We start from the raw sequence: 12,904 nt of genomic DNA, 5'->3' as shown, positions 1-12,904 counted from the left end.
ACTTAAGCGTTCCAATTACGGTGATTTTGTTCCGTGCTAGAATACTTTTTGCTTGTCTGTGCAGCCACCATTACCCATAGCCAACCAGATGCTAATGGAAGCCCACCAGCAATTGGGATTTCTGCTACTGTTCCCTAGGGCCCACTGGTCCGAGGTGTGCTCCAACTCTAGAAACATAACCCCACCCCCAACAGGAATCCAGTTGGCTTTGTACAATGGGCTGAGCCATAAACCATGGTTTACAGATGCCAGGGACTGAGTTCACCTGACATGGTTATGCCAAATCAATCAGACAACCTGATACCCATCCACCCACCCTTTCTGTGCATCAAACTGTCTCCAAGAACTGGGTCCTAGATCATGTCCAGATCACCACAGGGAAGAGGGTGTTGATCTATTCTCCATGGCACCTGAGGGTAGGCCAAGGAGCCCTGGGTGGAAGCTCCTCAGAGGGAGACCCACTGGAAACAAGGAGGAATTTCCTGACAGCGAGATTAGGCAGTGGAACAGCATTCCTCCTGGAGTGTGGGTGCCCCATCACTGGAGGTTTTCAAGGAAAGATTGGACAACCATTTGTCTGAGATGGTATGAGGATTCCTGCCTTGGGCAGGGGATTGGACTAGACCACCTCCAAGGTCCCTTCTAACCCTATGATTCCATGTCATTTGGTGCTAGAAACTAAATGTCACAATGGAATGCCTTCCCTGATTTGTTAGCAAGCCGAGGCGACAGTAGCAAAGTGTGTGTGTGTGTGTGTGTGTCTTCCTTTCTCAAAGTGCTGCATGCCCCCTCCCCACAAGGCAGTTGAACTCTTGAGTTTGAGAACCAGGCAAACACAACAGTAAATCCAGCCCATGAGTAAATATGGTCTCTCCCACCTGGCCTGTTCCATGATCAACAGACTGCTGGAAGGGGTCAACGGGGAAAGAGAAGAAAAAAACGCCAATGAGTCTGAAACAGTTTAAACACAAGACAAAAAAGGCACATTTTAATATTTACAAAGCACAGCATTTGGGCAACGAATGTACCCCACACATCTATAAAGAAATCTCTGCTCTCCCTTCCTTAAGTCACCTACCTTTGCAAATGGTGGTTCTCACACCGTTAAGTATTCACTTAGCTTTTGATTTTCAAGTAATAAGATTCAAATTTGCATAGTATCTCTTAACAGCAAATCCACCCAAGTGGACGTCTTTCTCAGATCAATTTGCCCATCGTGATCATTCTCGGGAGGTGGAACGGTGGCATTATTTCATTTCATTTCATTTATCTTTTTTGCTGCGGCTACTGCTAAAGATAAAACCTGGTTAAAAGCAGGAACTTTAGAATATTGTCAAGAAGTTTTAAAAATGTAATACTGTTTATTTTTGCTTCAAAAACATTTCAGCATTCTAAACATACAAAAGAACCAACATAATGTTTTTTGCAATTTTTTTTCGTTTAAGTACAGAGGTGTTTTTGAACTGTTCTGCGCCCTCTCCTCACTTTTAAGTTGACAATGAAGGAGACTTACCGCTTTGGTTTAAAAACGACCCCACTTTAAACTAAAATAAAGGAAAAAAAAAAGGATTCCATACGATTTTTTTCCTTCTCATGCCAGCTGAATCCCCCCCCCTTCTTTCACAACTAAGAATGGCCGCAGAATGCTATTTCACTATATACAGAAAGACAACTTTAAGCTAAATGTACGCCCACTGTAGTGTAAATTAGATCTACTTTCGCAGTGCACGCTTTGAGACGCAGCCCTTTCCGAGGGAAAACGAGGCTTTTTCCTAAAGCCGTTCCCTTCTCAGGGGTCAGCAAAGCGTGAACTACAAGAATTTACAAACTATAGATATGTACAGTTTATAACCCAGGATTTTCTAGCCAATAACCATATAGTTAAACACCACCTTACAAATTAAAAAATAAGATGCTTGAAACATTTTTAAATGCTTTGTTACACCGACAGGAAAGTGCACAGAGTCGAGGAGAACACTAGAGCGCCTTTGTTTCCACTTTTTTTTCCCCTTTTTTTTGTTTTAAAAATGTTTGGAAATATGTACAGCTTTGTTACAGTTTCAGGGCACCGAGGGGCGCCCCCAGCTACTGAACGTAAACCAGTTACAATGGTTTTGTCTGATTTCTTTCTGTATTTTCCTAGCGCGCTTTTTATTTGTTTACTTCCAAAGAGGCTACAGTGTCGTGATCAAAATCCAAATTTGTGTCATGAATCCTAATAAAGGGCAAATAAGGCACCATCTCGAGCGAGAGGCGCCGGATTTTTCTTTTCCGAATGGTGTTTCCCCTACTCTATGGTATTCACATGGAAACAAGAATTATACACAGTTTCTCATTCATCATCTTCCTCCTCCTCCTCCTCCTCGTCCTCCTCTTCCTCGTCGTCTTCCTCCTCCTCTACTTTTTTCCGAGCTGTGGCGGCTGCTTTAGCGGCTGCGCTTTTCGCACCATCAAACTTGCCTTTAGACTTGTAATCTGCAACGTCCTGCAACGGCAAAAGGAGTGGGTTTAGTTGCCTTCTGCAGCCCCAGCATGGCATTCGGAGCTCCGGCTGGTTTGTGCAAGGGCAAAGAATCAAGGCTGGGTTCACACGCTGAGCCAAGGTGTGGCTTGTTCATCATCACACTTATCGAGTTCAGCAAAATTGCCCGCATTTGCACTACAGGCAGGCCTCGACTTACAACCATTCAAAGTTACGACGGTGCTGAAAAAAGTGACTTATGACCAGTCCTCACCCTTAGGACTGTCACAGGGCCCTTGCATTCATGTGATCAAAGTTCAGACACCTGGCAAACGGCATGTATTTATAGCAGTTGCAGCGTCCTAGGGCCACATGATCGCCATTTGTGACCTTCCCAGCAAAGTCAATGGGAGAAGCCAGATTTGCATAACGACCACATGATTCACTTAACAGTTGCAGTGATTCACTTAACAACCACAGCAAAAAAGGTCATACAATTGGGCATGACTCATTTAACAACCACCTCACTTAGCAACAATTGTCATAAGTTGAGGTCTATCTGTATATGCTGGAACCCAGTGCTTGCTAGCTACCAATGGTGAGGCTGTGCTAACAAACTAATCCAAAATAAGGAATCCTGCTTCTGGTTGAGTGCAAGGTGTGAACCCACCCCAAAAGCACAACTGAATACTCCTCAGAGGCCAAACCATAACTAAATCTTAGAGAGGAGAGCCGATTGATAGATTCAAAACCCATGCCAAAGGGCTATTCTGATATCAACCCACAGTGTACTGAAGAGTGGCAAGTTTCTGAATTACCAAGAGGCCTTTGGCAGGCAAGGTGGTTAAAAAGACAGGTGGAAGGAAGGAGAAAATGAGGGGCATGCTTTGCAGCGCCGATGAAGCATCCTCGGGCTTTCCCAAGCCACAACTACGTTAGAAACCTCGACCCAATGAATATGCAACTACAACAGATTTTTGCCCCCTCTGGGTTAAAAAAGGCAAAAGTAGCCCTGCTTTGCAGCTCTATCAGGTTTTCTATCTTTGCCTGGGTTTCCAGGAGAGCGGTGGGTTTTTAAAAGAATCTCTTTGAAGTTTATTTCAGGGTTTGTTTGTTTATTTTGGGCATGTTTATCTCTCAAATAATGGGAAGGGGCACTGCTGATTTTCCACTCTGGCGGGTCAAAGAGGTTCTGGCGGAGGAAGGACATATGCGACACCCAGGATGCCCACTCTTGGGCTAAGCCTAAAAGTGGCTTATTGCTATCGGCCCCTCTGGGAAGATGATGCTCTTGAATGCAGTTTAAGAAATGTATTCCATGGAATCCTCCTGCCAAGCCGCAGGGAGTCTTTGCAATCAGAGGCACTGGAGGCCTTTCTTGGTTTAAAGTTAAACATTGGGCACCAAGCAATAAAAGTCCTGTGGCCCATTACAGGTTTTGCCCTAGAGAAATGGGGAAAGGGCCACCTTTAAGACAATAATCTGGATTCCTGCACTGAGTGGGGGGCGGACTTGATGACCTCCATCGCCCCTTCCTAATCAAGGATGTTAAAAGAAGGGCTCTCAGGCTGGATGCTTTCACTATCCAAAGACACGTCTTTGCATCAAGGTGTTTTGCTTGGTCCCTGACTGAAAACGATCCCTAATCCCTGCAGTGGCTCGTGAATGTTTTAAAACTTTCATTACTGATGGATTTTATTGCTTTCAAAGACTGGTACTTTTACATTTATTTATCTATCGTATTTATATAGCCACCCATCTCACATTTTAAAAAAAAAATCCTTATACATTTTAATGTCATTTCTAACCCCCCGTAAAGCCATGTAGGTATATTTTATTTTATTTATTTATTTATTTATTTATCAAATTTGTCACCACCCATCTCCTCCCATCAGAGGGACTCTGGGCGGTTTACAATAATAACAAACAATAAATATAGACAAGTATATAGCGCTCCACCAATCTTATGACCTTTTTTGCTGTGGCCGTTAAGCGAATCACTGCAACTGTTAGGTGAATCATGTGGCCGTTAAGCAAATCCTACTTTCGAGGATCAATAAGGACTAGAATGCTGAAGAGGAACAGAGATGCTTAGAACGTTTCCTGGACAAGGAGAGCCTTAAGGACTCCCTTTGCTCCAACAGAATTAGCGTTAAATTATGCCAGACACCATGTTGCTTTTAAAAACAAAAAAACAAGATAGTTCATCTTTTCTATTTAAAGGGTTCTTTTAGCAGAACTTGGGGGAGGCAAAAACAGTTGTTGTGTATCAGAAATGCATTCCTATATGGGCTGACTTGGGGGACTTAAGAGCTAAGTCAGCTAAAGGTCAGAAACATCCCACATTACCTGCCTGAAGCTTCCTAGACAGGATGAGCTAAAACACTTCTGATTTGGCAAAAATATTCTAAAGGCCACTGGTGTACCTGTGGGAGTCGGCTAAATGTTAGGGAGGTAGAAGTCAAGTCTCCTTGAAGTCAAACTAGAAATGCTTATGATTTCATGGTGCGCTCAACCTTGTTTTCTTGGCAGGAATATGTTGGCATTGTCTTCTTTCAGGATGTTTTGTGAATTTCCAAGTCTAACATCCTATCCTGGGATCTCCTGGACTGGCAAAGAATAGCATGGGGAAAGGGACGCAAAAGACCACCATATTTCCAACAGTAGAAAATATCTATAGCTGGAGGTTAAACTGTTGGGTACTTGGGTTTCCCCAAGCTTGTCTGCTTTCCTGCAGACGCTCCATCACCAGTTTATGTTACATCATCAGTGCGTGAGGGAGCGAAATTTGCTAGTTATTTATCCATAATAGCTCAGCCTGCCGGTCTTGGCTGGGGTGTGGTTTCTTCCTTGATTAGCTTATTGTGTCTTCCCTGATTGTTTATTTGCTGCTGCTTCCTGCTTATCTGGATGTTGGCTGTAAGGGAGAATGTGCTCTGGGCTATTCCAAAGCTGAGCCAGATCAACAATCAAGGAAGAAACCACACCCCAGCCAAGACCACTCCCCTATTGCACAGGTAAGGTTACCTAGGTGGGTAGTGAAATGTTTGCACGAAAACAACCGAGCTTGGAGAACACAACACAACCACCCTATCTGCTTGGTTGAGCTCCTGGAAGAAAAGCAGAATAGAAACAGCACAGATAAATGCCGACATACCATATTTTTCTGGTTTTTTTCAATCATGTCTGATTCTCGGAGACTACCTGGATAAGTCCCTGCAGTTTTCTTGGCAAGATTCCAGAAACGGTTTGCCCTTGCTTCCTTCCTAGGGCTGAGAGAGAAGGACCGGCCCAAGGTCGCCCAGCTGGCTTGGTGCCTAAGGTGGGACTAGAACTCCCGGTCTCCTGGTTTCTAGCCTGGTGCCTTCACCACGACACCAAACTGGCTCTCTATCTTTCTGTTAGAAGGGTGCTATATTTGGATATAAAGCTGAAGCGGTGTTTTGGATCTGATGTAAGTGCTGTTAGTCATCACGAGATGCAACCAGCACATTCATGCCAGATCCAAAGCAACTTTGCTGCTTCAGCTCTGAATACTCCATACTTCCGCTTGCCATTACATGGCATAATACAGTGATCAAACCAGCATTTTGCACGTGTATTCTTAGCCCAGAAACTGCTCCACCAACCAAGAATGCTGCACTTATTGGCTTGCCCGAGCCTAGCCGTTACCTTCTCCCTGGACCAATGCTGCCCAGCGTCCTTCAGACCGTACCAGCCCAACCTCACCTTCTCGTATTTCTCCTTCAGCTTAGCAGCTTTGTTGTTGTAAGGCTGCTTCTCACTGTCACTGAGGTTGTTCCACATTTCGCCCAATTTCTTTGCCACGTCTCCAATGGAAATGCCTGGATTGGTGGATTTGATTTTGGGACGGAATTCCGAACAGAAGAGGAAAAATCCAGACCTTGGGGAAGGAGGGGGAAGATACAGGACAGCTGAACATGGGGGGGGCCCAAATGCTTTGCAGCAAACTATAGTGAGATGATTTGACCAAGAAAATACAGGGATTTAGGTCCAATCCAACAGTGATAAGAATCATAATGCTTGAGCCTCAAGCTTGCATGTTTCTCCCCCAGTTCCAAGCACAGATGTCAGAAGGAGGCCACTGAGAACCAGCTGGGACTCAGCAAAAGATCCAGGTCCCATCTTTGCAACCCCACCAGAGAACTTGAGTGCCAGGACACATCAGTGTGTTGTTCAAGCAAAGTCACAGTGCGTATACCAGCAAAGCTAAATCCAAACATCCGTCAACATCCCACTAACGGGGCAGGAAAAATTATGACAATTCAACCGATAGTTAGCTCAAGTCTAAGGTATAGGTATCCTAAGAATTCTGTTTTAAATCTAATTAAAGAAAAAATAAACCAGCCAGGCAGGACTCGAGAAGCTACCATCTCTCAGCTAGGCTAACCCCACTACAATAAATTTATAACATCATAATGCCCTCCCATTTTCCAGAATTGTAGTATTCGAAAACACCTGGGCCCATGCCTGAAGTCCTGTTGAAATATATTAAGAAATCAGAAGATGACACTCATCAAAGCTGGTTGCAAACTTAACCTGGTTACCAAAGTGTAGTTGTATCAGCTACTTACTACAAAAACATCACATTTGGGGTGCAGGCATTTTAAGGCTTAGGACCACCAGAAGAATTTAAAACTGCAACCATTAGCTACCAGCTAGCTAGATTTCACCCACACAAATAGCAGCAGAAAGTTGCAGCCATTCGAAAAAGCAGTTCCTTGAAGCTGCTGCTGTATTTCAGGAGGGCAATGCTATCCATTGCGTGTCTGATTTAATCGTTTCTAAAAATGCTGAGTACCAGAAGTGGGAGGGTGGGGGGAAGGAGGCAATTACTTACGGGGGCCGTTTTGGAGCATTTGGGTCCTTCTTCTTCTTCCCACCCTTCGCTGGCCCGTAATCCTTCATTTCTCTATCATACCGTACTTTGTCAGCTTTCGCCATCTCATCAAATTTCCCCTTCTCTTTGCTTGACATGGTCTGGAAAGGAAAGGTCACCAGTTACTCCCAAAATAAAATAAAAAAAAAAAGGCTCAAACACACACAAAAAAAGCCCCCCCAAAAAACCAACCCAACTAACCTATAAACTACAAATGAAGTCATGAAAGCAGGTAGAACCACCACTCAGAACGAGAAGATACTCAAACTGAGAAAGCGGGGGAGAATCCTGTTGATGGGACACACCATTGTTCAGATATTACTCCAGCATCAGAGGAGACACCAATGAACTATCTTGGTGAGTGAAGGGCTGATTCAGATTCAATCTCCAAAAGATAACATAGTGTACAGGAATGCGAACACAATAATTGTCTACCATACTTTAAAACAGCCTTTCTCAACCTTTTGACCCTGGAGGAACCCTTGAAGTATCTTTCAGGCCTTGGGGAACCCTTGCACAGTCAGGCTCAAATATAGGCCAGAAGTCACAAAATTATTCTATTTGTTTCATGGGTAGGCTGTATATGGGCATTAACAGGATTCTTAAACTGAAAATAAAGAATGAAACTTACCTCTTTAATGTGAAGTTGCCTGAATTTGAAATAATTTTTTAAATAAATCGTGATCTCCCAGGGAACCCCTAGTGACCTCTCACAGAACCCCAAGGGTCCACAGAACCCTGGTTGAGAAACCCTGCTTTAAAGCAACCATACAGTTCTCTTAGCTGGGATTGTGTGGCAGCTTCAGAAGACGACCTTTTCTACAGAACAGGACCTCCAGAAAAGGTGCAGCTGTTTTAAGGAATGGGAAATGGCTGCTGTAACTGTGTTCCACATGCTCAGAAGCTCCTTTGGAAGATCAAATGTGAACCTCTGCATACAACCAGCACAGTTTCTAAAAGCCTACTGAGATATCTTTGACCAGCAGCAGTAAAAATCACTTTCCACGGGTCCTATTAAGTCTGAAGTACATTTTCAACACCTCTTTTATAAGGGTTATGTCAACTACAGAGAGTATTCCAAAACAAGTGAGCAAGAAATCTTCTCTTTCCAAAGAAACAAGCCAACATACACTTGGGTAGAGTTCATACATTGCACAAAGCCACAGTTTGGTTTGGGTCCAGGGGTTGTGCACGCATGGTTTGGAGGTCACGGTTCGCAGCTTAGGGCACTGCACAAACTCAGCCAGCTGTGGCTTGCCAAACCAGCGATAGCGTAAGGTGCTGAGTGAAGTCGATTTATGTTGCTATAGAACTTCTCACCTTCAAGCAAACAAGCTCCTGGGGGGAGATGGGCAGTGATAGAAATGTGAACAATAAAATAAAAATAAAATAAAAACATCGAGTGTTGTCACATCACAACCCTAACTACGAATTCAGTCGAAATCAAGAAAGCCAAACAGGATATGGGTGCAAGTCTAGTCGCCTCATTCAGCGTAACTGAAGCTGGCAATCATTCGGTCAAGGGCACATCTGGAATTTTGATAGCATGTGGAGGCCACACTCTCAAAATGGCTGCCAGAGCAGGCATGGCCAATGGCAAAAAACACCCACAAACCTCTTTTTCGACACTGCCCATTTATAATTCACCCTACTGAAAACAGGATGTAAGGAATAGTAAGACCATATATTTTGGAAGATGAGATACCCAAGGAAAAAGCTTGTGTGGAAGCAGGGGATGAAATTTTAAATTTATTTCACCGGAAGTTGGGCGGGATGCCGATTTAATTATGTTTATTTCCTTGCGCTTGGTCAGCCACCACATCATTCTTTGGAATGGCAGGGGCCAGTCTGCCCAGGTCGACCCCTTCTCAGCAAGGACAAGAGTTTATTTTTGAAGACCATACCTTCCACCTCTCCGAACATTTCTTCGAAAATTCTGCAAAGTTGACGGGAACTTCCGGATTTTTCTTCTTATGCTCTTCACGGCAGGTCTGCACAAAGAACGCATAAGCAGACATCTTTCCCTTCGGCTTCTTGGGGTCCCCTTTCGCCATTTTTGTTTAAAAAAACTCTTAAGAACAAACAACAAAAGTTTAAAATAAATCTTAAATTGCACAATGCAGCCAACAGAATATGCAAGTCCTGCAGCCTTTAAATTGGTCAAGAAACGGAGAAATATGCTGCCCTTAGAAAGATTCCCCAACACACTCAACCCTTCAGCAGACTGCCTGTCCTTTTAAAAATTCTGTCTTGGTCTCTGATGCTGTCTTGGCACAGACTGCCTGTCACTGACCACCAATGTCCAATTCCTCTACTTATCTCACGGAAAAGCAAGCGCAACCCAGCCCATAATGCCAAAGCATTAGGAGATTTAAACACATGCATGCCCACTTGTGGGCTTGCAGCTTGGGGCTGGCCGGCCCACCCACTCCTTTAACTTCTTGAGAACTTAAACCGCCTTCCGCATCAAGATAGCTGCAGGCATCTGTAACTTTGTTACCCGGAAAGCCGTCACTCTGGAGAGAGTTCAATTACATTTAAAGATTTTCCCTAATTATCACACAAATGGTAGGACTGCAGTGCTGTTCCACCGAAAGAAATTGTCGGTGGCCATTAAGAGGTTGGACACCCGAGCAGCTGCTAACTTTTGGAATATGAAATTTTATCGCCCCAGGAATTTCCTGCAAAGGCAACGATTTGCTGGCTTAAGAAAAGGGACTGGGAATTTGGGGGGTGGGGGAGCAACATCTTCCTTCTCCTGCCTGTGCAGCCAGTAAAATATCTGCAGTCGAGTATTTCTAAAAAGTTGGAAATGATTTCCATTTAAAAAAAAAATTATCTCTGCCCCCCTCCCCAGGAAAAATCCACGCACACGCCCCTTTCTTTGCAAAAGTTACATTAAAAAAAAATTACCCATGCCCAGATCTATAAATCCATATTGTTTGTTGCAACGGGCCAGACTAATCTGAAAAAAAGTTTCAGAGGAGAAGAAACCGGGGTTTTGTTTCCTTCTGTCCCTGGCTTCCCACCCCAAGGTCACTGGGGAAAAAAAAAATAACCCCCCCGTTTCCTTTTGCATTAGGGGCACGTGGCCCCCGCTGGCCAGGGCGCCCACCGCCGGGAGCTGCCCGGGGTGCGCCGCTCCGTGCGGGCGCGAGAGAAAACGGGGCGAAAAAACGACAGCTTCCCGAACCCAATAATTCATCTTCCATTTTGTGAAACGCTTCTTGATGAAAGAAAGTGCCGCTCAAATTGGCCCTCGGGGTCTCCTGGGGGCCGGCCGGGCCCGGGGGGGCCCGAGCGGGGGCCGGCGGCGGGGCTCCTGGCCCCTGCGCTGGCAACCGGGCCGACTCGGCGCTCGCGAAGGCAGCGAGAGAGCGAGCGCGGAGCGCTTCCCCCGCGCCCATCACAGCCCCATTCGCTAAAATGGCTTCTCGAAAGGCAGGCGAGCGGCTGGGCTTAACAAAGCCGCCGGCGCCCGTCTGCGCCGATCGCGCCCCCGCGGCGGCGAGCCCCCGCCGGCAGCCGCCCCGGACCCGGCCCGTTTTGTAGAAAAAGCGATGCTCTTTCCGACGAGCCCGGGTGGGGAGCGGAGGCGGCTCGGGCGGGCCCGGGAGACCGGTGGGAAGCGGCCTCCCCCCCGCCCCGCCGTTCCCCCTGCTTAGCGCAATCGCCTGTCTAACAAAGACTGCGCGCAGCCATTACAAGCCTCGTCGCCGCGCCGAAGGGAGGAAAAGTGCGAAAAAGCCCAACCCAGCCCCCCAACGCCCCGCTGAGGGGACCGGCGGAGAGAGATAAAGAATCGGGAGCGGGAGCGAAAGGTCGGGGGGTTCGGGGGGCCCCCCTCGAGGATTTTCCCCCCGCGTCGCTCTCCCTCCCCGTCTCTCCCCGTCTTTCTTCCTTTAGCCCTACTACTGAAACGCCAGCCATATTAATGCACACACAGCAAGCCACAGCGGCAGCCGCCGCGCAAGAAAGGGACGGCTCGGGGTCTCGCGGCGGCCGGAGGGGGACGAGGGGCGCCTTTTCGGAGAGGGGAAATGAAAATAAGGCGGAAACGAAAGGTTCGGGGGCGAGGCGAGGCGAAACGGAGGGGGAAAATGACAAAGGCGGGGAGGAGGAAAATGGGGATTTCGCTCTCGCCGGGACGCGCGGGACTTATCCCTGTCAGATGCTAAAGGGACAGCCATTATTAATGCAGAATAAACAGCGGGCACTGCGCACGGCCGGGCAACTTTGCCGCCCCGATCCTCAAGCCGAGCGAGACACGCGGAGGGGCAGGCGGGCAGCGCAGCCAAGGCGCAGGGTCAGCACAGCCCGGAGCGAGATTCTTCCCCATGCGGGCTAGTCGCTGCACCAGCCATGTTCCGCTACCAGAGCAGCAGAAAACCCATGCTCCCCGGCCCTTCCTCGGGGGGCGTGTGTGGGTGCAGGCACCAAGGGAGATAGGGATATATAATGCATCCAGACACGCGCGCGCACACACACACACTGCAGATTAGGCACCCCCTCCGGAAGAATTTCTACCCCTTCCTTCCCCAGCCCCACCAAGCTGGGTCCTGCCTCTCTCCTCCAAAATCGCACGCGCCGAGAGCCCCCCAAGAGGCACGGAAAAACTCCCTTTCCACCCCGATCCGGGACCAATCGGATTTTCCCCTCTAAAAAAATCGGGAGCCAGGAAAGAGAAGGCGGAGAGGGGGAAGGAAGAAAAAAAAAAGAGAGAGCGAGAGAGAAAGTTGGCAAAGAACCGGGGGAATAAAACCTGGAATTGCAAAAAAAAAAAAAAAAAAAAAGGAGGGGGGGAAATCAATATATATATATATATATTTATATATTTTAAAAATATATTTTTTAAAAAGAGGGTGGGAAATAGAAGGCGGCGTGTCTGAAAAGAGGGGAGAAGAGACTCTCGGAGCTGCCGCCCCCCGAAAAAGTTACGAAGTGGGGCTCCGGGCACCTACCTGTATTGTTCGCTTTAACCTAGGCAATAAGGGAAGGAAGAAAGCGAGGCGCACACACGACGCGCTCAGCCTCAGCGCTACTAGCTGGTGGTCAGCCTCGCGTTGGCTTGCCTACGAGAGCGGTCTGATTGGCTGCGGGGCTCTGCCGTTTAAAACAACCTCCTCGCCTGGCCATTGGCTCGGGGGCTACTGAATATTAAGCAGCCCCCGGCGCCCATTGGCTGCGGCCAGTTAAGTCATTCATTCAAAAAGAACACCCGCTTGGCCCCGGGTAGCACACACATGTTCGGGCGTCGGGCAGGGAGGGAGAGGGAGGTGCGCGGGGCAGGAGGGGGCGCCTTGGAGGGGGAAAGTGGGGCGAAAATAAGAGGGGGCGCGCGGGCGGAGGTCTGTTGAGGACAGCTCGGGGTTCCCCCTTCTCCCCGGGATGCAAAGCCTGGGAAAGGCGAGGATGCTGCACCCGTGTTGGGAGTTGACGGAGTTCACCCAGCTTCTGAAGCCCGGTTTGGGACAGCTGAACCAGTTGGCCACCCCGATGAGCCGGGGTTCACTCCGATTCGAGGGCGCTTGCTTGCCCAGCCT

General features: G+C 47.4%; 1 protein-coding gene across 2 annotated transcripts; it reads right to left on the bottom strand.

Moving 5' to 3' along the window:
• Nucleotides 1–957: 957 nt before the first annotated feature.
• Nucleotides 958–12,424, bottom strand: HMGB3 (high mobility group box 3). Of its 2 annotated transcripts, none has more exons than XM_063313829.1 (5): nt 12,319–12,424; nt 9,266–9,432; nt 7,323–7,462; nt 6,191–6,365; nt 958–2,485 (listed from the first exon to the last, which is right to left on the bottom strand). In XM_063313829.1, exons 2-5 carry the CDS (start codon nt 9,413–9,415, stop codon nt 2,333–2,335), a joined length of 618 nt encoding a protein of 205 aa, XP_063169899.1. In that variant the 5' UTR covers nt 9,416–9,432; nt 12,319–12,424; the 3' UTR covers nt 958–2,332. The 2 variants fall into 2 exon arrangements, with proteins under 2 accessions (XP_063169899.1, XP_063169898.1); XM_063313828.1 differs by having other exon boundaries at nt 12,323–12,424.
• Between the last annotated feature and the right edge of the window lie 480 nt (nt 12,425–12,904).

The sequence above is a fragment of the Candoia aspera genome, chromosome 12, assembly GCF_035149785.1.
Source record: "Candoia aspera isolate rCanAsp1 chromosome 12, rCanAsp1.hap2, whole genome shotgun sequence".
NCBI lineage: Eukaryota > Metazoa > Chordata > Lepidosauria > Squamata > Boidae > Candoia > Candoia aspera.
The sequence above is the reverse complement of the archived record's forward strand: the minus strand, read 5'-3'. Positions and strand labels throughout refer to the sequence as shown.

Excerpts from the sequence above, each read along its gene's own strand:
- HMGB3 (XM_063313829.1), bottom strand. The coding sequence starts at position 9,415 with ATGGCGAAAGGGGACCCCAAGAAGCCGAAGGGAAAGATGTCTGCTTAT. Across the intron at positions 7,463-9,265 it reads AATGTTCGGAGAGGTGGAAG|ACCATGTCAAGCAAAGAGAA; the intron begins GTATGGTCTTCA and ends TTTCCTTTCCAG. Across the intron at positions 2,486-6,190 it reads TGAAGGAGAAATACGAGAAG|GACGTTGCAGATTACAAGTC; the intron begins GTGAGGTTGGGC and ends TTGCCGTTGCAG.